General features: G+C 42.0%; 1 protein-coding gene and 1 non-coding gene across 2 annotated transcripts in view; both read left to right on the top strand.

Moving 5' to 3' along the window:
• Positions 1-1,203: 1,203 nt before the first annotated feature.
• RPGRIP1 (RPGR interacting protein 1) overlaps positions 1,204-26,052 on the top strand; it is a 34,038-nt gene continuing 9,189 nt past the window's right edge. The window contains 13 exon segments of the mRNA XM_036356482.1: positions 1,204-1,272; positions 1,275-1,443; positions 4,691-4,851; positions 5,220-5,363; positions 5,834-5,984; positions 8,285-8,737; positions 8,896-9,032; positions 9,454-9,796; positions 11,366-11,550; positions 11,831-12,058; positions 13,338-13,476; positions 15,159-15,256; positions 24,969-25,161. Coding sequence (XP_036212375.1) covers positions 1,204-1,272; positions 1,275-1,443; positions 4,691-4,851; positions 5,220-5,363; positions 5,834-5,984; positions 8,285-8,737; positions 8,896-9,032; positions 9,454-9,796; positions 11,366-11,550; positions 11,831-12,058; positions 13,338-13,476; positions 15,159-15,256; positions 24,969-25,161 — 2,470 coding nt within the window.
• LOC118661844 lies at positions 14,945-15,084 on the top strand. Its single transcript, XR_004969495.1, has one exon. It is a non-coding gene; the product is annotated as a small nucleolar RNA SNORA4 (small nucleolar RNA).

Genomic DNA, 26,052 nt, shown 5'->3' with positions numbered 1-26,052 from the left:
ACCACGCTGAAGCCTCCCTGTTACAAACACTACTATTGGTCTTCCCCTCATCATGCAGAACATTATCTTCTTGGACCGTCATCGAATGTATGGTCAGGAAGTGCCAAGAACTCTTAATATTAGCCTAAGCCAGTTGTTTTTAGACCACATTTATTGAAGCGATAAATAGGAAAAAAAGACATAAGCAGAAATAACAGTTTGTCAATATCACTCCACTTGTGTAAACAACTAAGGACTGGCCGTGTGTGTTTACATTCAAAATGGGTCTGCCCTGCCCTGGCCGGAGTGGCTCAGTGGTAGAGTGTCAGCCCAAGAACCTAAGGGTCTCGGGTTCGCTTCCTGGTCAAGGGCACCTACCTGGGTGGCAGGTTTGTTCCCTGGCTCCTGTTGGAGCGCTTGTGTGAGGCAGCCAATCAAGGTGTCTCTTTCACGTTGATGTTTCTCTCTCTTACTTCTCTCTCCCCCTCCCCCTTCTCTTCCTCTCTTACTAAAAATCAATGGTAAAAATATCATTGGATGAGGAGTAACAAAACAAACAAACAAACAAACAAACCCAAAATTGGTCTGCTCTGACAGCTACATACAATGGTGTTTGTAGGGTATAGTCACTGAAAAGTTGAAACTATTAGTTCCTGCCTTCCTAGTAATTTTTTAAATATTTTGATTTCAGAGAGGAAGGGAGAGGGAAATAGGGATAGAAACATCATGATGAGAGAGAATCATTGATTGGCTGCCTTCTGCACACCCGCCATGGGGGATGGAGCCCTGACCAGGAATTGAACCGTGACCTCCTGGTTTATAGGTAGATATTCAACCACTGAGCCACGCCGGCTGGGCTCAGTGTAGCAATTTATATTCTAGTTCAAAAGCAAGTATTCTCTAAACTAGCCACTGGTGATGGTAGATAGAGGAATAGAGCGAGGAAAAGAGGAGTATTTTGTTCCTCATTTTAATCCAGCAGGCCTGAGAATGTCCTGGTACACAGTTTCCCGACTAAAGAAAGCCGTCATGCTAGAGGAGTTCCTTGAGAAATAGATGTGACTTGGGTGGTTTGCCCAGCGGGCTATTTGGGGCCTAAACAGAAGTGATGCTAAAGAACTCAATAGAACCCAAAGTTCCAAGGCAGTTGGTAACTGACAGTTACAGATAAAGCAGGGGCAGAAAAAACATGTAGGGCAGTGAATGATGAACTAGGCCCAGGAGATGCTGAGACTGTGTAATACAGACATTTTGTCAAACACCTTTGAGTATCCATCTGACAAATCCCCCCTCCCTCCTTACTTCTTCTCGGGTTCAGCATGCTGGACAGCAGTAATCCTCCCCACTGGAGCCAAGAACGTGGAGGAGAACCGCTTCAGCAGAAGGTCTCTCAGTTGCAGCATCAGCTGGATGCTGAGCTGGAGGAGAAGAGAGAAGTCTTACTTCAGCTGTCCAGAGTGACAGGTAGGCTGGGTCTTGAAGAGCTGTCTCAAATGAGGCATCCTCTGCATCTGGTTGGGGAGAAAGGAACCTGGGTCAGCATTTCTCTAATCCCTCAGTTGTTCATAGTTGGCTAGAATAAGGACACTGGCAATGGGGATCAGCTTTACAATCCAGAAAGCACAACACCTACCTCACACTTATACTTTTTTCTATATAATGACTTTCCATTTGAGAGGATGCCAATTCTTAATTTATTATGCATATATATATACATATATATATATACTTTTTAATATTTATTTCGGAGAAGGGAGAAGGAGAGAGAGAAACATCAATGATGAAAGAAGATAATCAATCAGCCTGCCTCCTGCATGCCCCCCTACTGGGGATCAAGCCCAAAACCCTGGCATGTGTCATGACCAGGAATCAAACCGTGACTTTCTGGTTCATAGGTTAGCGCTCAACTACTGAGCAACACTGGCCAGGCTATTATGTTTTTAAACATTCACTTCATTCATTTATTAAATATATTTTTATTGATTTCAGAGAGGAAGATAGAAATAGAAACATCAATGGTGAGAGTGCATCATTGATCGGCTGCCTCTTGCATGCCCCCTACTGGGGATCGAGCCCACAATCTGGGCATGTGCCCTTGACCAGAATTAAACCCAGGACCCTTCAGTCCATAGGTCAACACTCTATCAACGGAGCCAAACTGGCTAGGGCCACTTTATTTATTGAAAGTATTGAAAATGAATTTCTCTGCCTTTTATTCTTTTTTTAAAAACTATATTTTATTGATTTTTTACAGAAAGAGAGGGAGAGGGACTTTTATTCTTATTAATCATTTTAGAAGTGATTGAGGGCCTTATTTATTTTTTTAGCATTTGATGCCTGAAATTGAGAAGCAAATTATTGCTCTTAGTTACCACTATCATTTTCTCCTATCCTAACTCTTGGATCACAGTAGATAGTTACTCCAAAAATGTTTAGGGCTCACCACATTGAGAACAACATGTTCTGTGTTTCCTGGCTGAGGAGGCAATTGGCAGGCAGGGTAGTAGCCCAGCAGCCTGTCCTTTTGGCTGAGTTGTTAGAGTTACATAGTTTATATAAACTGCATCAGAGGCCACATGTCAAAATATTGGAGCCAAAAAATTAAAGCTGATTAATCCCCAAGACTCACATGAAAAAAAGTCTCTTGATCTATACTGGACTTCTCAAGCCCAGACTTCAACCTTGTTGTGTTAAGCCAGGGGTCCTCAAACTTTTTAAACAGGGGGCCAGTTCACTGTCCCTCAGACTGTTGGAGGGCCGGACTATAGTTTAAAAAAAAACTATGAACAAATTCCTATGCACACTGCACATATCTTATTTTGAAGTAAAAAAACAAAACGGGAACAAATACAATATTTGTATTTGCATGTGGCCCGCGGGCCGTAGTTTGAGGACCCCTGTGTTAAGCCATGGAGATACAGCACATATTTGTTACTGCACTATACCGATATTAGTGTATACTGACTAATCACCAGACTATATCCTAAAAGTGAATTAAATATAAAGATTGAAAAAAAGACTCAAAGATTTTTAAATACTATCAAAAAGACCTTTGCCTCACTTTTTTTTGCTAGCCTAGACCTTGATATTTAGTCTTACTAAACTTCGATTTCATACTCTAGTATATTCACATAAGAGAGTGAAAGAAAAGAAATATGACACCAAAAAAGATAAAGCCACACACACAAAAAGAAAAACTGAGGCGGTCATGGTTATATAAAGTACAGCATAGATAACCAAATATTGTAATAATATGTATGGTCCATTTGGGTACTAGAAATATGAGGGGGAGCCCTAGTTGGTTTGGCTCAGTGGATGGAGTGTCAGCCTGCAGACTGAAGGGCCCCAGGTTCGATTCCAGTTAAGGGCACGTACCAGTGCAGCTTGATTCCCAGCTCTGGTCAGGGCGAATGCAGGAGGCAACCAATTAATGTGTCTCTCTCATTGATGTTTCTCTTTGTCTCTCCCCCTCCTTTTCACTATCTCTAAAAATCAATGGAGCCCTGACTGGTTTGGCTCAGTGGATAGAGCGTCGGCCTGGAGACTGAAGGGTCCCAGGTTCGATTCCAGTCAAGGGCATGTGCCTTGGTTGCGGGCACATCCCCAGTGGGGGGGTGGGGGGGTGTAGGAGGCAGCTGATCGATGTTTCTAACTCTCTATTCCTCTCCCTTCCTCTCTGTAAAGAATCAATAAAATATATTTTTAAAAAATCAATGGAAAAATATCCTTGGATGAGGATTAAGAAATATCAGGGGGAACGCTTTGTAAAGTATACTAATATCTAACCAGTATGCTAAACACCTGAAATTAATACAAAATAATATTGAATATAAACTGTAATTGAAAAAAATAAAAATAATTTTTAAAAAGAAAAATTATTTTTTTCAATTAGAGGCAGGAAGCATAAAAGGATAAAGCTAGGAGCACATGTTGACTTTGTAGTAGGTATGATGCACAAGTGAAGTCTTGCAAAGACCTTAGCAGTGGTTCTCAACCAGTGGGTCGCGGCCCCTTTGGCGGTCGAACGACCCTTTCACAGGGGTCGCCTAAGACCATCCTGCATATCAGATATTTACATTACGATTCATAACAGTAGCAAAGTTACAGTTATGAAATGGCAACGAAAATAATTTTATGGTTGGGGGCCACAACATGAGGAACTGTATTTAAAGGGCCAGAAGCTTGAGAACCACTGCCTTAGGTAATCTAATGTAACCCCCTGTTTAATGCATGATAATAGAATGATCACATTGATCACCTTCCTTCCCTAAACACACATACCCACAAATGCCCGAATGCCCACCGTCCCGCCAGATGAGGGTGAGTGTGGAGCGGGTGCCACAGAGTCAACAGATGGCAGTCTAAACGGAGTTGGAGGAGCTGTTGGCACACTGGTTTGGATGGTGCTGTCCAAAAAGTTTTGAGCTGTGCCAGGCCCGCCGAGTGGCTGTTTTTGTTTGTTGTTCTACCTTTCACTCTACAGTTCTGCAGGTGGCTTTTCGTTTTGTCTTTGGAGTCCAAAGATCAACTCAGTTTACGGGGTCAATAAGCTGGAACTCCTTTGTAGAAATAAAAGAGAATTGCTTTTCTCAGGGCAAATTTATAAAATGAATTAAACATTAGTGGGAAATTTGATTTATACTTGGTCCAGCTTTAACCATGGCTACTGATAACTACAGAGTTTCAACTTTCCGGATTACTTTTTCCCCAGCTCAAAACGAGGATCTGAAGCTTGAAGTCACCAACCTGCTTGAGAAACATAAGCAGGAGGTAGAGATCCTCCAAAATAAAGACACAATTTCCCAATCTACTGACAGGCCAGCTGAGCCAGCCACTCCCCCGCCTCTGTTCCTTGAGGCCACTCAGATAGAGGTATGTGCGTCTTTCATCCAGCAAGCTCCCTCTATAGAAAAGATGAAAGGATTACAACACTAATCCATACTTTTTTTCTTTCTACCCTTTACAGTTAAAAAAAAACTTAGCATCTTTTTCAGATGAGGGCTTGAAATGACCTGCTGAAGAGCAAGCAGCCAGTAGAGGCTGCATAGCTTCCTCACTGCGACTGCGCATGAGGGGCTAGGAGAGAGGGCACTTGTGAGCTTGCACCAGAACTCTCTGACATGTTGGAGTAGATTCTGCTGCTGGTATTTTACTGTTACCAACAACTGCTTTATGGAGAATAGTTTCTACCGGACCTGTCATATTTATACTCCCTTCTACCTATGCTTTTCCCTCTACAGCTCTGTGAACCAAAAAAACAAGAAGAAAAGAAACTGTCCCAGTTGTTAAGTGAGTTGCAAATATCATATGCAGAGACCACACTGGAACTAGAAAAGACCAGAGACATGCTTATTCTGCAGCGCAAGATCAACGTGTGTTATCAGGTGCAAGAGAAGAGGGTACAGGAAGGGGAGAGAGAAATAGGCACATGGGAACCACTTACAAGACTGGGAATGAAGCAAGGCCCGAGTTTCCAGGGCTGATGCAAGGTGACATGAGGTCCTGTGCAAACACAGAAAGTGCTGTCCTTTGAAAAATTTGAGAACTCACGCATGCCCACTGGCGACAGAAGCCAGTGAAGGGGCTGGGAATGGAAATGGCGGGTGTGAACCTGCTGAGTTTAAATTTTGCCAGTCCCAGGAAAACATTGCCCCAGGGCACTAATAGCACTACAGGTCCTGGAGGGGTCTGTGAGGAATCCAGATTTTTTCCTAGTGGCTGAATTGGCCCTGCAAAGGAGATAGCGGGGTGTCTTTTACCCCGCTAAATTTTAGATTTATTTTCTTGAGTTATATCTGGGCTCTTTAGTTCTGGGCCACTGAGGTAGAAAAATTCAGACATTATTTTGTTTCAGGAGGAACTGGATGCAATGATGACAAAAGCTGATAATGAGAATCAAGATCACAATGAAAAAATGGAGAGGCTGAATAGACTCTTAGACCTCAAGAACAATCGTATCAAGCAACTGGAAGGTATTTTAAGAAGCCATGGCCTCCCACTATCTGGCAAGTCTTAGTATTTTGTTCTCCTCTCCTTGGGACCCATCACAAAGCTACTGTCTGTGTCCTTGGCGTATGACTTTTCCCTCCTGTTCTTTACCCTACCATCTCTGTTGTTTTAATACATGGCCAGCAGCTTCTTTTGCTTCATCACATCAGCATCTTTCTCTGTTTTCTCTGGAGAGTTTCAACAGGGCCCAGCAATTGCTGGATCTATTTTGAGAATGAGAGCAGATCACCGTTGGCCCTCAGGCTGGTGTAAACACTCCCTCTCTTAAGATTGTTGCCTCAAGCCAGGCCTACATAGCAGTTTGTGTGAGATAATAGAATTTCATCACTCATTTCTCATCATCCTTTTATGTGATTTCTCTCTCAGCGTCTCTAAATTCTTTGTTGTAGTTTGAGGAGGTAGGCATAACAGGACATGTGGCTGGACACGTATGCAAATGTCATAGTGTGGTACTTCCTATATTTAGTACAATCCCTACTGACCAGGACCTGGTTTCAGCCATGCCTGTCAAGAAAATTGGCTTTGTTATTATACCCAGTGGTGAGAGACCTGACTTACACTAAGCGAAATTCATCAAAGACTGATATTTAAGCCAGCATGCTCATTTGTTATATCTGTGATAGCGGCTGCCACGAGAATATTTGAAACCACTGTTCAGGACAGCCCTCTCTCTGGAAGCAGAATCAGTAAGCAGGTTACTTAGTGAGCATGGAGCTAGAGTAAAGGGCGGTGGCCCACTCTGGGGCATGACTTATCCAAAGCAGGGTGAGTCTGTTAAAAGGTCACTGCCATATAACAAAGGAAACCCCTCCTTGGGCTGAAATTCTCATGTCTTCCAGTTTCACGGTCTTTCTCCTGGAAAAGTGCAGGATAAACACCCTTATCTACGTCTAAGGATTTATTTATTTATTTATTTATTTTATTTTATTTTTTAACAGATTCATTTATTTTAACTTAATAGGTCTGTCATTACTGGTAAGGCTAACGAGTTTTTCCTATGTTTACCAGTTATATGTATTATTTCTTTTGAGAATTGCCTGTTTCTGTTCTTTATCCATTTGAACTGTGCCAGTCAGGCAAGTGGCTCTGTATTTTATTGATTTGTAGAATTTCTTCATATGCTAAGATTGTTAACTCTGTGTCATGAAATGCAAAATTTTAGATTTATTTTCTTGAGTTATATTAATCTTATCAATTAAGAAACCCATGTCAATCTCTGTGTTCCATTTATTTGGGGCAGGACGAAATTCTAATGTGTGCAAAATATTTTTATTCTACTACTTTAACTCTTTAAATAGGACCTTCACCATCAACACACTGAAGACTCAAATACTCCCCGATATCAAGTTTCTGGTTGGTTGAATATGGGAGGTAATGCACAGATTTGTTGGACTGTCTTACATATCTTTGCATTCCATTGTCAATATTTTCAACCTCTTTCCAATAGGTGTCCTCCTCCACCTTTTTACTTCATTACTCTTTAACTTAAAGTGGATTTGCTTTGCCTTCTTATGATGAAATCAAATTCTTAACAGAATGAAGATTCTTGGCACTGATCTGGCTGGAGAAGGGGAATCATTTATTAGAAGGGGCCCAAGGTAACCTAATAGACTAGAGGCCCGATGCACGAAGATTCGTGCAATAATGGGCCTTCCTTCCCTTGGCACCGCCTTCGCTCTGGCCCAGAGCCACCTTTCCACCTTCCCATGCTGCCCAGAGGCCCAGAGTGGCTGGGGAAGTGCGGAATGCCTACCCCCAGCCACTCAGTGCCCATGCATGTAAATTAATCTGCCAGTTTTTATGGGTTAATTTCCACTCACTCCTGATTGGCTGGTGGGCATTGTGAAGGTATGGTCAATTTGCATCTTTCTCTTTTATTAGTGTAGATACCATGACTGTAACTTGCTATTTTTTCCATGGGTAATATCCCAACATTTTGGAAATATTCACATTTTCTGTTTCTAGCACTTCTCTGATGGAATTACCGATTTGCTGTAAGCCAAAATGTCATTTGTAGAATAAATTGTGCCTCCAGTGTTTTCCTGAGCTTAGTGTTTACTTTCCCATTACTCATTTTGAACCTTACTTCTAAAGGAGATATTGGATTGTTTAGCCACCGGAATTCAAAGCTCCTGGTTGTCATTCTGCTGCTTTTCCTTTTGAATCACATGGTTTCTTGAAATAATCCCAACTTGGACTTCCACCATGGTTTCTAGTCTCCTTTTGTCCACCTTCCTTTATTCTAAGAACGAGCTCCCTACCCTTTCATGGATAGGCAGTTTTCTTTCCCCTCTAGAACAGCTCAAAGATGTGGCTTATGGTACCCGACAGATGTCATTATATCTGGAAACACTGCCAGCCCATAGAGATGAGGATAAAGTGAACATTTCTCTGTTGCATCAAAGTGAGAATCTGTTTGAACTGCACATTCACCAGGCCTTCCTGACATCTGCTGCTCTAGCTCAGGCTGAAGACACTCAACCTACCACTTTCTGCACCTATTCCTTCTATGATTTTGAAACCCACTGTACCCCACTAGCTGTGGGGCCACACCCGCTTTATGACTTCACCTCCCAGTATGTGGTAGAGACAGATTCCCTTTTCTTGCACTACCTTCAAGGGGCTTCAGCCCAGCTTGAGCTTCACCAGGCTCTAGCCAGTGAGCACCACACCCTTGCAGCCGGATGGATTTGCTTTGACAGGGTGCTGGAGACTGTGGAGAGAGTCCATGGCTCTGCCACACTTACTGGTAAGTGCTATCAGCTTCCCACAGCTCCTGGGTCCAATGCAGAATTTCCCAACATCTATTGTTGCTCCTCTGCTGCTCTCCCATTTCCTTTCCCTTTATTCTTGATCCTCGCCACGCCATCTGTGTCCTCCATGCCTTTCATACTTTCTGCTGCCCAGGAGCTGGTGGAGAAGACTTTGGGGTGCTAGAATACTGGATGAGGCTGCACTTCCCCATAAGATCCAGCCTACAGGCATGCAATAAGCGAAAAAAAGCTCAGGCCTACCTGTCAGCCTGGAGGGCCCAGGAGGATGAGGTGAGAAAAAGGATGTGCCCATGCATCTCAAAGGAGCCTCATCCCAGCAGCTCATGATGTCAGCTCATCCTCCCGTTGAATGTGAATGGAAGAGAAAAACTGTCACACCACAAGTAGTTCAGATTTTTTCCTTGGCCAAGCCTGAGTTTGAAATGAAACCATGCCCTTGGAGCTAGTTACCTCTCCCTGCTGTGAACAAAATAGCTTTTCTGTTCCATTCTCTCAGACAAGGCCTGAGTGCCAGCATCTCCCTCTGATAGCCATCTGCCGGAGTCAGTGTGCAGGCAGGTGAAAGTTATTAGGTTTCTTTGTGACCCAGTTCGCTAGGTCAGAGCTCTTGCTCATTAAGGGTGCTGGGCTTCACCTACAACAACTCTCCTAGGTTGCCCTTTCTCTCCATCCAAGACCAACATCTCTCCAGTCCAGATCAGAGACTTGGAAGCATCAGAATGAGCTGCAGGTGGAAATCACCAGATGCTGTGGCCTCCAGAGTCGACGGCTGGGAACCCAACCCAGTCCGTATGCCATGTACCGTTTTTTCACCTTTCCTGACCACGACACGGCCATCATTCCAGCCAGTAACAATCCCTACTTTAGAGACCAGGCTCAATTCCCAGTGCTTGTGACTTCTGACCTGGATCAATATCTGAGACGGGAGGCCCTGTCTATATACGTTTTTGATGATGAAGACGCAGAATCTGGCTCCTACCTTGGCAAAGTCCAAGTGCCCTTGCTGCCTCTTGCACAAAACAAATCCATTAAAGGTGGGAGTTCAAGGTTACTGCATTGTTATGGTCTTTGCCCAGTGTTATCTTCCAGTCCTAATTCTACTTTTCTTTGATTACTTGCTTGGAACAGTCTCTCTTAAAAACCTGCTGAAAGGACTTTAGAATATTGTCAAAAGTGACAGTGCAGACTTAGAGTTTCACTGGTCAGTGGAAACATTGGCTTCTTCTGCTTCAACAATTAAAGCAAGATTCCCGAGTGGGTAGACCCCCCAACCTGAAGTCATGCCTTTATTTCTGAACAAACATTTTCCAATTCTATAATGCTTCCCAGTATTTGTCTTTACTTAAGAACTATTGTTTCTTAGCACATGACTACATACCTGATTATAAACTGTCCTTAACAGTCCCTCATAATTCTCTTCCTTTAAATATTAGACACAAGTTAGCAAGGGTTCTATGCTATACCACAACTAAGGGAAATTTCTTAAAAATATCCCTTCCCCCTCCCCCAAATGGAGCTTAACTTCATACTACCTTACTTTACTTTCATACCCAGGGTTGTGGGGTGCACCCAGGAAGGGTCAACTCTCTGGAAGGGTGAGGCAGGAATATCCACACTCTCATTTATAAGTGTGATGGAGCCCTAACCGGTTTGGCTCAGTGGATAGAGCGTTGGCCTGCAGACTCAAGGGTCCCAGGTTCGATTCCGGTCAAGGGCATGTACCTTGGTTGCGGGCACATCCCCAGTAGGGAGTGTGCAGGAGGCAGCTGATCGATGTCTCTTACTCTCTGTCCCTCTCCCTTCCTCTCTGTAAAAAAACCAATAAAATATATTTTTTTAAAAAGAAAATCTTGTGTATTTTAAATGAAAATGTGTAGAAAATGTTACTAATAAGATAGCATTTAAAAAAAAAATTTTAAAAAGAAGTGAAATGGATGCAGCCAGTAAACCAACCATATTTAACAAGCATCTGGATGTGCCAGGAAGTGTGTGAGGACTCTCTCCTCCCAATATCACAAGTGCTCTAAACAAACAAACAAAAAGGCTGACACTTCTGCTCACAAGCCATCCTTTGCCAAAGAGGAGATAAAATGTGAGTCATCTGTTAAATTAATCAGCATTACAGATCAGAAGTCTGGCCTTTGGGAAAAAGCTATTTTGCTTGAGTTTCCTTGGCTTTTGTTATTTTAGAAATAAGGACCACTTGAGTATAGATAATGGTTTCCTTGGTGTGCTTAAGGCATAGCAAGCATTTGGTAATAGCAATGATAAGGCGATCCTGTTTACTGACTGAGTGACTGATGACAAGCAAGCTCTACCTATCCATACATCCTTTGCCTATCCCTTCTTGAAACCTGGAGATACCCACCTTCCCCTCCAAATATTTTAAGGGAGTATTATAAGTAAATATTCTTAATGGGAACATAAATATTCAAGACCATTCTATGTCACTTCTGAGTATATTAGCATCATGATTATTTGATGAATGTTAATTGTAAACAATATGGTGAAATTTAAAAATGGAGGGAATAGACAAGGTGCTGATTAAGCTCACTTACCTATTTCATTTGATCAGATTTTATTAATGTCTGTGTGTGTCTCAGGTGATTTTAGCCTCACTGATCCTGCGAGAAAACCCAATGGATCTGTTCAGGTACAGCTGGATTGGAAGTCTTGCTATCTACCTCCCGAGAGCTTCCTGAAAGCAGAAGCTCAGACTGATGAGAACGGCGCCAACCGCAGTTCAGAGATCTCATCTGATGAGGACAAGGCTTCCTTTCCTTCTCAGGTAGCAGGCCTCCACCAATCCTGTGGAGCATATGTGAAGAAAATAGTATTAAAATTGAAGGGGGAAAAAGTTCCTTCTGTGAATGTCATGCGTTCTGCAGACCTAGTCAGCACCCTTCATAACGCCGCGAGGCGTTTCATGGAGCCAAACGCTGGGTTTTATTGTGGGGAGAAGAAAGAGATGGCATCTCTCAGCTCTGTGACAGGAGAGACATGAAGTCTAATGCTAGCCTTCAAATTCCTTTCTTGAGAATCAAGGCTGTCAACTATCATCTTATAAGGCTGTTTCTGCTCCTTTTATTCCGGACCAGGTGGTATCTGCTGAGATTCCCATCGCAGCTGACCAGCATGCAACTAAGAGAAAACCTCCTTATGTGGGAGAAAGAAAGGAAAGGGAACACCAGGTTGTAAGCTACTCAAGAAGAAAACACGGCAGAAGAACAGGTATCCAAGGAAAGAACAGAATGGAGTATCTTAGTCGTAACTTCTTAAGTGGAAATACACTACAGGTAAGGCCTTAGAAACCCGAAGAACTAACATGTGGGTTGTAGTATCCCCAAAGATATTGTTCTCAGAGGAAAAAGCAGAAGCAGACACACAGGATAAGCAATAATCATGGCTTTTTGTGGCTACTATGTGTTTCCACAAACAAGTAGTTTAATAAACCTCTGGACTGTTCAAGTCAATGTAACAGATTATGTAATCTGCAATTTATGCTTAGAACTTTAGTACCACAGTTTTAACCAGTCCACTTCAACTATAATGAAAACAAATTAAAAGGTAAGTATTGCCCTGGCTGGTGTGGCTCACATGGTTGGGCGTCATGCTGTACATTGAAAGGTTACCAGTTTCAGTCCCAGTCAGGGCACAGGCCTGGGTTTTGGGCTCAATCCTTGATAGATGGCATGGATTGGTGTCACTCTCTATGTTTCTCTATCTCCCTCCCTCTCCCTCTCTCTCTAAAAATCAATTAAAAAAAAAAAGAACAAGTATTTATTGAACACCTACTGTGTGCTTGATACTGCCTTTTCTTTATAGGAAAGTTACTATGTAACACCTAAAAATATGTTCATATAAGATTATAAGCCCTGACCGGTTTGGCTCAGTGGATAGAGCGTCAGCCTGTGGACTGAAGGGTCCCAGGTTCAGGTTCGATTCCAGTCAAGGGCATGTATCTTGGTTGCGGGCACATCCCCAGTAGTGGGTGTGCAGGAGGCAGCTGATTGATGTTTCTCTCTCATTGATGTTTCTAACTCTCTATCCCTCTCCCTTCCACTCTGTAAAAAATCAATAAAATACATTTTTTTAAAAAGATTATAAATATGTGTGATATGATTATATATTACATTATTATGTTATAACTAGAGGCCCCTCGGCCTGGCCTGCAGGGATCGGCCCGAAACTGGCTCTCTGACATTCTCCGAGGAGTCCCGGATAGCAAGAGGGCACAGGCCAGGCCAAGGGACCCCACCAGCGCACAATCAGGACAGGGGAGGGACCGCAGGAGGGCTCCAGGGTGTGTCCAGCCCATTTCGCCCAGTCCCAATTGGTCAGACCCCAGCAGCAAGCTAACCTACCGGTCAGAGCATCTGTCCCCTGGTGGTCAGTGTATGTCATAGTGACTGGGTAAACAGTTGAATGGTTGGACACTTAGCATATTAGGCTTTTATTTTATAGGATAATTTGCATTGCATTAATTATATATTAATGTGATTATTAATTTTATTAAATAATTATAATTATACAATATCATTATATGTAATTTTATTTATTGTGTTTATTCTGTAGCAGGTGAACTACACTGAATGGAAATTCTCAGGGTTTAACATCTCCATAGATGATTATTTAAAGAATCAGAAAAAGGAAGAGGAAATGACATCATTCCCTTCAGCACTGATACAAAATGAAGCTCTCCATCCTGTAATTGGTATTGTCTTTTTAAAATCTGATTTTCCTATTTAATCATTGAATTCTTTGATCAAGACAGTTACTTCTTCATCTTCATTGCTAAAGTTTTTATGGGAATGTAGTACTGAAGACCCTAGGCTCAGTTTTATGTTACAGTGGGCTGGTTAGGCCAATTAAGGTTAGAATTCTCAAAGAAAGTAGATTTCTGTGTATTTAAAGCTAGCTATAGCCAGTTTAGTTACCTAGCGATTTTAAGATGTTAATCAATCCAGGGTCTTATGAATTATGGTTACAAAGAAATAGAAGAAGGAGCATAATTGGCTCATTTGTGATGTTAATCCAAATTTTTTATTGTTGTTAATCCTCACCCAAGAATATTTTTTCCATTGCTTTTTTAGAGAGAGTGCGAGGAATGGAGGGATGGAGGGATGGTGGGAGGGAAGGAAAGAGAAACATCAATGTGAGAGAGACACATCAATTGGTTGCTGCCTTCTGCACATGCCCTGACCACAGACTGACAACTAGCCCCTGAGCCAAACCAACTAGTGCTCCAAATTTATTTTCTTTTTTTTTTGTTTTTTGTTTTTGTTTTTGTTTTTTTATTATTAGTTAAGGTATTACAAATGTGTCCTCATCCCCCCCATTAACCCCCAACCTCCCCCCCCAAATTTATTTTCTTTTCTATTTTATTCACCAGTTTATTTTGTTTTTAGATTTCTTGTTTGTTTATTTTGATTTTTAGATTCAATTGTTGATAGATATGTATTTGTTGCCATTTTGTTGTTCATATTTTTTATTTCTTCTTCTTTTTCTTCTTCTCCTTCTTCTTTGTTTTTTTCTTCTTCTTAAGGAATACCTTCAACATTTCATGTAATACTGGTTTGGTGGTTATAAACTCCTTTAGCTTTTTCTTGTCTGGGAAGCTCTTTATCGGACCTTCAATTCTAAATGATAGCTTTGCTGGGTAGAGTAATCTTGGTTGTAGGTCCTTGTTTTTCATCACTTTGGTTTTTTTTGTTGTTTTTTTAATATATTTTATTGATTTTTTACAGAGAGGAAGGGAGAGGGATAGAGAGTTAGAAACATCGATGAGAGAGAAACATCGATCAGCTGCCTCCTGCACACTCCCTACTGGGGATGTGCCCGCAACCAAGGTACATGCCCTTGGCCAGAATCGAACCCGGGACCCTTCAGTCCACAGGCTGATGCTCTGTCCACTGAGCTAAACTAGCCAGGGCAGGTAGTATTTTTTTTTTTTTTTATTCATCACTTTGAATAATTCTTGCCATTGTCTTCTGGCCTGCAAAGTTTCTGTTCAGAAATTAGATGACAGTAATATGGGCACTCCTTTGTAGGTAACTAACTGCTTTTCTCTTGCTGCCTTTAAGATTCTCTCTGTGTCTTTAACCTTTGGCATTTTAATTATAATGTGTCTTGGTGTGGGCCTCTGGGTTCATCTTGCTTTGGACTCTCTATGCTTCCTGGACATGTCAGTGGTTGAGTATTGACACAGGAAGGTTTTATTTTTTAATAACCTTTACCAACTTGGGCTATTTGGGAGAATACCACACTCTACAGTGGGCTGTATCACTAAGCAAATAGCTCACTACTATTTGTGGCCTACATTACATAGAAAATAGAAAAAGAAAAAAAAAAAGTTAAGCATATAGTTCACAACCTGGCAATTCTCTTCCTTAGCAGATAAAGAATCCTGTGAACGAGCTTCTGAGGTCAGTGAAGCACAAACTACAGACAGTGACGACATAGTGACAGCCATATCTCAGAAATGTCCGAAGGCAGTAAGTATGCTGGGTGATCATTGAGTGGGTGGCAAGACGGTAAATTATGACAGCTAGTATGTTTAATGACCAGGCATGTGAAGTTCAAGTCTAGTTGTTTGTTTTTTTTAAATATATTTTCTTGACTTTTTACAGAGAGGAAGGGAGAGGAATAGTCAGAAACTTCAATGAGAGAGAAGCATTGATCAGCTGCCTCCTGCACACCCCCACCGGGGATGTGCCTGCAACTAAGGTACATGCCCTTGACAGGAATCAAACCTGGGACCCTTCAGTCCCCAGGCTGACGCTCTATCCAGTGAGCCAAACGGGTCAGGGCTCAAGTCTAGTTTTAATGATGCTGGTAGGGAATTTAACTTATTCAGTTAAGTATACATTGAGAGTAAATAGAACTCTGTTGATGCAGTCAGATGAAAGGATCGTTTTTCTCGATATGATGTGAATGAGGAGTTGCTTCCACACTTCTCTCTCCTGTTTGAATCCCTTGCCTGCCTTCTTCATTGTGTGGGCCGAGCCAGCTCAGCCAAGGGTTCAAAAGCCTGAGTGCAAGAGGCAGCAAAAGGATGAAGAAATGACAGACAAAGAGAATAAGCTGGGTCTAGGTGGATCTTCCTGTGCCTGGCTGAGGCCACAGAGAGATCCAGAGGCAAGCTGAGCCTTTATGTTATAGCCAGAGGTAAACAAGGTAGTGCTCACCGTAGTTACAATGTTCTTGTGAGTTTCACTTGTTTTGGCAGCACTTGCACTTCCCACAGCCCATTAGCTACCTAGAAAGGATCTAGGGAGCGTCATAAGGTCAAGCCTAATTATCCTAAGAGGACTGTGCCCTCTAAGCTGGGACTTGTTTGTGGCTTTGCCAACAGGTCAGTCCGAGGCTTAACCCTATAGCTGCGCCCTACAATTGTGTAGTTGTGATTCACCCCTTCCTTTAACTCCACTGGAGGAGAGCAGGTTTACTTGGGGAGGTGGAGGCGGAGAGAGAGGGAGAGGTTCTTTCTGGGAGGGCTCAGAGGACTCATCCCGTTTTTGAAGTTTCCGACCCAACCTTTAAAACCTGTCATTACAATTAGTTATTCAACATTTCAGTCTCAAGTCTCTTCGGAACTCAGTGAGGATACACATGCGCAACAATCATTATGTTAGAGTCTTGTGGTTTATACATGAGGTAGAAAGCAATCACTCTCTTGAGCCACTAGAATGCTCCCTGGCAGGTTTGTAGGTGCTCAGTGAACAGTTGTTGAATGAGTAACTGAATGAAAGACGAAAATCTCATTGAGGATTAGGAACTTCATTAGAAACAGTAAAGTATAGGTGACTTAGAATCAAGGGAGTAGATTATGTGATATAAACTCTAAGGTTTTCAAGAATCTAGAAAAGGAAATTCTGTAGAGGTCAGAAAACTTACTTGAAAGTCAGACCTGTCCTGAGGATTTGCAGGAAAATGAAGGATACTGGAGTGGGGAGAAACAACTCGAAGTCTGTAGACTTAAACAGTGAATATGGCAAGTAGTTAAGTTTATCTGTTTATTGAACTTTTATCTGTCATATCTTTTTTAGACATTATGTAATTAATGTCTTGAGAAATGTTTATAAGACAGCTCAGAGCCCTTGAATGTTAGAGCTAGACAACAACATCTTAGAGATAATAAAACAGGTGAACACGATTAAAAGATGTGTCTGGGATTACAGAGCTCGCTAGTGAAGGAGCCAGAACTCCAGTCAAGGTTTCCAAACCATGCCACCTCAGATCAACACAACAAGCAGCCAGCTGGTCAGCACGTTTGTGAACTGCAAGGCAGACGGATTACATTGAAATATTACTCTAAATTAAAGGCTGCTAAATTAACCTCCTTTTTGAAAAATCTTTGTGTACCCAAAAATGTTACTTGAGAAACTAAATATAAAAACTGAGCCTACTTGGCAAGAAAAAAATTAGTGTTGTTATTGTCGAATTAAATTTGCAACATAGACATATATATGATTGTATATATGTCTACTCAATCATGATTATATTTCAAAATAGTTAGACATAAAAGATTGAAAGAGTTGAAGGCCCAGATTCAATACTTGAACTCTGCCACTCTTCTGCCTGGATCAGCCCAGGTAGCAGAGGAGGAAGAGTGTAGTTTAAGAGCATGGAGATTTGGTTCATGCAGAAGTGGTTTAGAGCCTGCTCTGCTGCTAAAATCTATGCAATGTTGGGGGAGTTATTTAACCTGGATTAGGCTTTGTTTCCTCACCTGTAACGCATTAATATTAAGTATGCCTCCTGTATAGTGATGAGGCAAGATTTATTTATTTATTTTTAAATATATTTTATTGATTTTTTACAGAGAGGAAGGGAGAGAGACAGAGAGTTAGAAACATCAATGAGAGAGAAACATCAATCAGCCGCCCCCTGCACATCTCCTACTGGGGATGTGCCCGCAACCCAGGTACATGCCCTTGACCGGAATCGAACCTGGGACCTTTCAGTCCGCAGGCCGACACTCTATCTACTGAGCCAAACCGGTTTCAGCAAGGCAAGATTTAAAGAAGGTGATGTGTAGTAAGAGTTCAGTACAATGCTTGAGACAAATTAAGCACTGAATGATAGGGATGATGATGTTGATGATGTCAGTAGTCTATTCTCTCTGAAATATCCTAGTTCTCAAGGGTAAGCTTTTATAATCCGAGGAGGTCCCTACAAAGAAGGTCCAGGTCCTGAGGGGAGGGGATTAAAATAGGAGTGTCATTTCTATTCTGCCTGACAGGTCAATCGAGGAGTAGGTTGAACAATACAACCTAAATAAGACCCTTTCAAAATGCCTTTCCCTTATACTTTCTTTTCCCAATATATTTTTATTGATTTTAGAGAGGAAAGGAGAGAGAGGGAGACAGAGAGATAGAAATATCAATGATGAGAGAGAATCACTGATCCGCTGCCTCCTGCACGTCCCACAGTGGGAATGAAGCTCACAACTAGGGCTTGTGCCCTGACCAGGAATAGGAATTGAATCATGACTCCTGGTTCATAGGTCAATGCTGAACCACTGAGCCATGTTGGCTGGGTCCCTTTTACACTTCTAAAGAAGTGAAACAATGACAATACATATGGATCTTTGAGAGCCTTTCTTAGAGTCCAGAATTAGGACAGTTCCTGTGTTCACAGGATTGGTGTGGTACCAGTATAACTGGACAATCAATGAGTCCATGCTGCCTGTCACTACTTGAGCCAATTAAGCAGAGACAGGGTTGAATCATATATGAGCGGTTATTCCAATACTGCTGGCAATCCCCCAATGCTTATATAGAGTAGGACAAAGATTACATGGGGAAGCAGGGATTATGGGCATGGGGAAGTAGGCTATGCAGGCTGGGGTGGGAATCCATTGTTCGGGCAACCAGGTTGTTAATCTTTCCATGATAACAGGCAGTTCTTGAATGAGAATGAACCACATTTAAAGGTTGACTCCCTGGTCCAAGGTTGACTCCCAGGTCCCAGGGGCACACAACTCCCAGCCAGGTCAGAATGTCCTTTCTTTAACCAACACAAGGCAATCCTGGTTAACAGAGCATGATTGATATTTCAAATAACCACAGCTAGTCCCCAATATTCTTTGTCCCTAACACCAGCACAATCTTCCTAAAGGCCCTCTGTACTTATCTTCTCCCTAAGACTCCCCAAGAAATGATCTCAATGCCCTAACCGGTTTGGCTCAGTGGATAGAGTGCCGGCCTGCGTACTGAAAGGTCCCAGGTTCGATTCTGGCCAAGGCATGTACCTTGGTTGTGGGCACATCCCCAGTAGGAGGTGTGCAGGAGGCAGCTGATCAATGTTTCTCTCTCATTGATGTTTCTAACTCTCTGTCATTCTCCCTTCCTCTTTGTAAAAAATCAATAAAAATAAAAAATAAAAAAAGGAAATGATCTCAATCCAAACGTGGTTTCCTCCAGATGAAGTCCCATTCCTGGTCCCAGGGTGCAGTCTCCCACGCTGAGTGGACCATAGAAAACATTTCCCTCCCCGTCCTCGCAGCTGCTAATGAAAAGGGAACAATCATTTACATTTGCTCCATGGCCCCGGGTTACTGTCTTTTAGCTGTAGTGTGTATCAAAACCTCCAAGTTTATTCTCTTTCCTTATACTCTTAATTTCAGGTGTGGAGGATGTCCTGACCCCTTATATATGCTAGCCAATTAATTTTAGTAACTCTGCCCCTCCCCCCCCCATTCCCAGCAATATTAGCTAGCACACCTGAACTAATAAACTGAGGGGAACTGCCTATCTGACACTAATGCTGGCTGCATAACTAACTGCTCTTAGGTTTCTGCCAGCAAATCAAATGTGTTAGTATATACAGTGGTTAGTGTGATTTAATATTACTAATTGAATATATTTTTCTTCTGTTCAGTCCCAATAAAATTATATAATGGAACTAGCTCATGTAAAGGATTCCGGGTCAAATTAAAATATGGAACCATATCTTAGTCAGTTTGGGCTGCTATAATGAAATAGCAGAGACTTGGGTGGCTTATAAACAACAGCAGTTTATTTCACAGAGTTCTCAAGGCTACAAGTCCAAGATCAGGATGCCAGCCTGGTAAGATTTTGGCGAGGATCCTCTTCCATGTTTCAGACTGTCAGCTTCTTATTGTATCTTCACAAGGCAGAAGGAGAATGAGCTGGCTCTGACCTCTTCCTATAAGGGCACTAATCCCATTCATGAGGGCTCTACCCTTGTGACCTAATTATCTCCCAAAGGCTCTATCTCCAAAAACCATCACATTGGGATTAGGGTTTTGTATGTTTTTTGTTAATCCTTACCCAAGGGTATTTTTTTCCATTGATTTTTTTTTTAGAGAGAGTGGAAGGGAGGGGAGGGAAGGGAGAGAGAAAGAGAGAGAAGGAAATGAGAGAGGGAGAAACACCAGTATAAGAGAGACACAATGACTGGTTGCCTCCTGCATGCACTCTGACCCAGGCTAGGGACTAGAACTTGAAACTCAGGATGTGCCCTTGATCAGAAATTGAACCCAAGACCCTTCCATGCATGGGCCAACACTCTAACCACTGAACTATGCCAGCCAGGGCAGGATTAGGGTTTTTATATATGACTTTAAAATATATATATATATTTATATTTCAGAGAGGAAGGGAGAGGGAGAGAGAGATGGGAGCATCAATGATGAGAGAGAACCATTGATTGGCTGCCTCCTGCAGGCCCCACACTGGGGATTGAGCCCACAACCAGGCATGTGCCCTGACCAGGAATCAAACTATGACCTTCTGGTTCTTAGGTTGATGCTCAATCACTGAACCACACAGGCTGGGCTTAATATATGACTTTTGAGGTGGTACATCCATAACAAACCATATAAAGTTATCATTTTTATAGATTAAAATGTTGTGTTTCATATGGTTCTATCTAATAGAAATGAATAAAGCCTTCATATGTAACTGGCTCAAATGTTAATCTTATTCATCCTCCTAATTCACCTTTGTTATCAGAATAAATTTGATGTAGTGTGCATAAATATAGGTTTCTGATCATCTGCTATAGGTTTATTTGCAAGTTAAAAATTTATTAAATTACACAAGGTAAGAATACATTTTTCCTTTAAAACTAGAATATTATAGATAAAGCTAAATCTCTTTTGACCACTACTTATAATCCCTGCTGCTTCTTCTGCCCCCCACCCCTGCAAAGAAAATTATTGTTTTGAACTTGGGGTGTATCTTTTCAGATCTTAAAGGACTTTAGCATTCATATTGCTTTGTGTTTGTCTTTATGCTTTCAAATAAATAACATTAAACTGTACATATTATTTTTTCTTAAACTATTTATTTGAAATAATTATAGATTTACAAACAGTTGCAAAAATATGTACAGGGAGGTGCCATATATTTTCACTCAGTTTCCCCCATTTTTTTAATGCATATTATTCTGAAACGTGCGTTTTCCAATCAGTAGTGTTTGGTAGTCTGTCCATGTCGATAGTCTGTCCATATTGAGTTTTTCTATTTAATTTATCTTAAATACTGATCAGTATGCCATTAAATTAATATGTGACCTTTTCCTTAGACCTCCATGTGTAATGCTGCTTGAGCTTTTATGCTATGTGCGTGCCTGTCTAAGTATTTGCCAGGCTCTCTTTTTTCCCTAGAAAATGTTTAGCAGCTTTAGTCATATAGCCCCAAAGTGGAAGCATCAATGTATTGATCAGTAAGAGTATGAATAAACAAACTGTGGTAGATTCCCACAATGTGGCCAGGCTCTCTTCACACAAAATGATGAATAAGACAGAACTGGTCCCTTCCCTCTTTTTTTTTTTTTTTACTCTACATTTTTTATTGATTTCAGAGAGGAAGGGAGAGGGAGAGACAGATAGAAATGTCAGTGATGAGAGAGAATCATTGATTGGCTGCCTCCAGCACGCCCCACACTGGGGATCAAGCCTGCAACTTGAGCGTGTGCCTTGACCAGGAATCGAACCATGACCTCCTGGTTCATAGGTCAATGCTTAACCACCGAGCCACACCGGCTGGAACCCCATGTTGTTCCTTATGGCTAGTTGAATAATTAAAATGACAGGAGAAAATCATGTTTTAATATGTACGCACAGGAAAAAATATATATATGCACAGGAAATTCACATAAGCATGAAAATTCTAAATCAGTAAGGCAGAATAAGGTGTGTATGTCATTCTGGATTGAGGAGGAGGTAACAGTCTGGGAGTTGAAAGGGAAATGGGGCAATTCACCGTGAGTTGAAAAGAGTTACTGTTTAGTAAACAAATGTTTGCTGGGCCATCTAGAGACAACGGATCAGAGAGAGGACTTTGACCCAAAGGGGCCTGCTAGGTTCCTCCCTATCTACCATGCTAGTTCATGTTGTACTATGGTCATCTATGGTGGCAGTTCTTCTTGGGACAGGCCTTCTATCTCAAATGCTTTTAGATATTTTTGGGGGGAATGTCAGTAATTCTTCCTGAGTCTTTTGTTGCTGTTTTTTAATTAAATGTATGGGGTGACATTGGTTAATAGGAGCATATAGGTTTCAGGTGTAGATTTCTATGATACAAAACCTGTGTATTGCACTGCCCGTCCACCACCCAAAGTAAATCTTCCGTCACCATATATCAGGCTCCCTTCACTCCCCACCCACCAACTTCCCTCTGCAACCACCACACTGTTGTTTGTGTGCACAAGTTTCAGTTATATTTCCCACATACTGTTACCGAAAGAGGCGCCTGGCCCTTAGTGGGTCGGCTTAGGACCAGTTGGTAGTGTGTGGGTTCTTGACTTCATGCAGAAAAATAGTTCAGGTGAATTTTAGAGCATGTTTATTAAAGCTGGGGACAGGGAGGGAAAGAGAGAGAGAGAGAAGAGGGAGATGAGAGAGATGAGAGAGAAAAGCATTGATAGGCTGCCTCCTGCACACACCCCAGCAAGGGATCAAACACGCAACCTGGCTATGTGCCCTGACGGGGAACCTAGCCCGCCACCTTCTGGTGTACTGGACAACACTTCAACCAACTGAGCCACACTGGCCAAGGCTGGTCCCTTCCCTCTTGAGTCTTACCTTCTGCTGAGGGAAAACAAATATCAAATCAGCGAAGAAATAAGCCAGATATTTTCTGATTCTAAATACTATGAAGAAAATACATAGGCCCAGCTGGCATGGCTCAGTGGTTGAGTATTGACCTATGTACCCAGAGATCAAGGTTCAATTCCCAGTCAGGGTACATGCCTGGGTTGCCGGCTCAACCCCACTTGTGGGGCAGCTGATCGGTGATTCTTTCCCATCATTGATGTTTCTATCTCTCCCCCTCCCTTCATCTCTAAAATTACTAAAAATGTATTTTCAAATATGTATATTTTTTTAAAAGAAAACAAATAAGGTGACAATAGTAGATTGCAATGAGTGGGGTTGAGTTAGGTAAGGCCACAGTGAGGAAAGACTGCTCAGAGGAGGAGACGTTTGGACTGAAGCCAGGCTTTGTAAACGAGCCTTGAGAGGAACAAATGACCATAACTGGCTTTTAAAGAATTTGCCTTCTGGTCTGTAACTGTACCGCACAACTGTACCGGGACCTTGTCACTCTCATTTCTGTGCCACCAGTTACCTACAGTAAAAGGGTGTGTGTGTGTGTGTGTGTGTGTGTGTGTGCTGTAGTAACAGCCTTATTCACATGTATCTCTGTGCACTTGCCAAATGCTTTAGTGAGGCAGATTCCTGGGAGTGGAACTGCTGGTTTTAAAAGGAATTGTGCAGCCCTGACCAGTTTGGCTCAGTGGATAGAGGGTCGGCCTGCAGACTGAAGGGTCAAGGGCATGTACCTTTGTTGCGGGCACATGCCCAGTAGGGGGGGTGCAGGAGGCAGCTGATCGATGTTTCTAACTCTCTATCCCTCTCCCTTCCTCTCTGTAAAAAATCAACAAAAAATATATTTTAAAAAAATAAAAGGAATTGTGCACTTGAAAATTTCATGCCTGCCACAAAATTATCACCCCCACCCCCACCCCCAGTTATACCAATTTGTACTCTCACACTATAGTGGCTTCTTTCTCACAGTGTTACCAACAATATTCCCCCACCATTCTCAGTTCCTAACTTTAATGAAATGAGAGTGTTTGCAAGGGAAGGAGTCAAAACTAATTTTGAAAATTACTTAGGTCTAAGTGCATGGAGAGGAAACAAATTAGGGGCATGCTAAATGCTGGGACTGGAGAGGTTAGAGAAACAGACTCGTGGTCCTAGACCTCGTGGAGCTTACAGTCCATGAAGTACTTTCCAACAGAATCACAACGTGAGCTACAAATGCAATTAAAATTTCTCTAGTGGCCACATTAAAAGTGTAAAAAGAAACAAGTAAAAATTTTGAAGAGATAAACTAAAAAATATATTTTATTTAACCTAAATATCCAAAGTATTATTATTTTAACACCAAGCCAAGAGAAAAAAAATATTGAGGTAGCTTACATTCATTTTTTTTTTTTAATGCAAAGTCTTCAAAGTCCCATGTGAATTTTACACTGATAGAAAATCCCAGTTCAAAAAATAACACATTTAGATGTCAACTTAAAAAAAAAATAAATCCCAATTCAGATTAGTCACATTTCAAGTGCGCAACAGGCACATGTGGCGAATGGCTATCGTGTTATAGGCCATAACTCTAATGCAATGCTTTTCAACTATGAGCTGGCATCCATTGTCGGGTAATGAAATCATGGGGGCGGGGGAGTGGGGTAGGGGCAGTCCCAGCCAGCACTATGACGACAACAACAACAAAAAGCCCAGTAGGCAGCTCCTTGCTATAGAGGCTGAAACAGCTATTAACTCTCCAATATCAGTCAGCAGGTCTCCTAGGAGCTAATCTCAGGAAAATGCTGGATTGGTTTTCATCTAGAAAGTTGAAGAAAAGCTATCTGCTCAGGAAGTTTCTTGATTCTTCCTGTATGTGGAGATGGCTGAGGAAGGCTGGTCTGAGAACAGGATTCACTGGACCAGGAGACAAAACGACTGGATTCTCGTTACCAATTTCCCCCACATTAGCTGGGACAACCCAGTCACGTAGTCTCAGTGCCAATATTACTGACACACTGATTCTCAAGGAGGAATACACGAGACGGAGTATGCCTGTGCTTGGCAGAGAGCAATGTGTTAATTAAGTGGAGTATAGACTCGGAGCATCTCTAACCGACAGGAAATAAATGTCTTTTTCTTATCAGGATTCAGAGAAGATGTGCATTGAAATTGTCAGCCTGGCCTTCTACTCAGAAGCTGAAGTGATGTCTGATGAGAACATAAAACAGGTGTATGTGGAGTACAAGTTCCACGATCTACCCTTGTCGGAGACCGAAACGCCTGTGTCCCTGAGGAAACCGAGGGCAGGAGAAGAGATCCACTTCCACTTTAGCAAGGGTGAGGCAGCCCCGCAGTCAGTGGGGAGAGCGGGCCGACAGACGTTAAGACTGAGGGGGCAGCACTACTCTGGACTTCCGATGGGGCGGATCCAACCCTTTCTCTTTTATTTATCAAAATAGTATATGCATGTGGTTTGAAAAGATCAGATAGCCTTAAAAGGTTTTGAAGTAAAAGTAAACAGTCCTTTGCCCCTCCCCTTCTCCCCAAATCACTCCCGTGCCCCTTCTGTCATCCCTCAGTCCACTGTACCACTTTTCCCCTTGTCTGTTATTTCCTCTGCTATTTAACTCCATATTTCTGAGTAATGTTTTATTGCAATTTCTTTCACACCACCCCCATGTTCACTTCCCCCTTTAGATGGATCACAATTTTTATTTAATCTAATCTTAATTGTATCTATTATTATAGATATGTAAATATTAATTCTTACAGAGCCAAGGAGATTAGTACACCATGATATTTCCTTTCTTGTTTACATTTTTTGCTTGCCTCAATTTAAAAAAAAAAATGTTTTTACTGAGTTCAGAGAAGAATAGAGAGGGAGAGAGAGATCGAAATATCAATGATGAGAGAGAATAATTAATTGCTGCCTCCTGCACACTCAACAATGGGGATGGAGCCCGCAACCTGGGCATGTGCCCTGACCGAGTCAAACCGTGACCTCCTAGATCCTAGGTCAACGCTCTATTCACTGAGCCATGCCGGCCTGTCTGAAAACTTTTTTTGGGGGGTGGGGGAGCGGGTGAAAACATTTTTAAAAAATGTTTTAAAATTCATTTTTAGAGAGAGAAGAAGGAAGAAGGGAGAGAGAGAAACATAGATGTGAGCGAAACATCCATTAGCTGCCTCCTGCATGCCCCCCAGTAAGGATCAAGGCCCATCCTGAAC

Source organism: Myotis myotis, unplaced genomic scaffold (assembly GCF_014108235.1).
Source record: "Myotis myotis isolate mMyoMyo1 unplaced genomic scaffold, mMyoMyo1.p scaffold_m19_p_1, whole genome shotgun sequence".
NCBI lineage: Eukaryota > Metazoa > Chordata > Mammalia > Chiroptera > Vespertilionidae > Myotis > Myotis myotis.
Note: the sequence above shows the minus strand (reverse complement) of the source record. Positions and strands in the feature narration are given on the sequence as shown.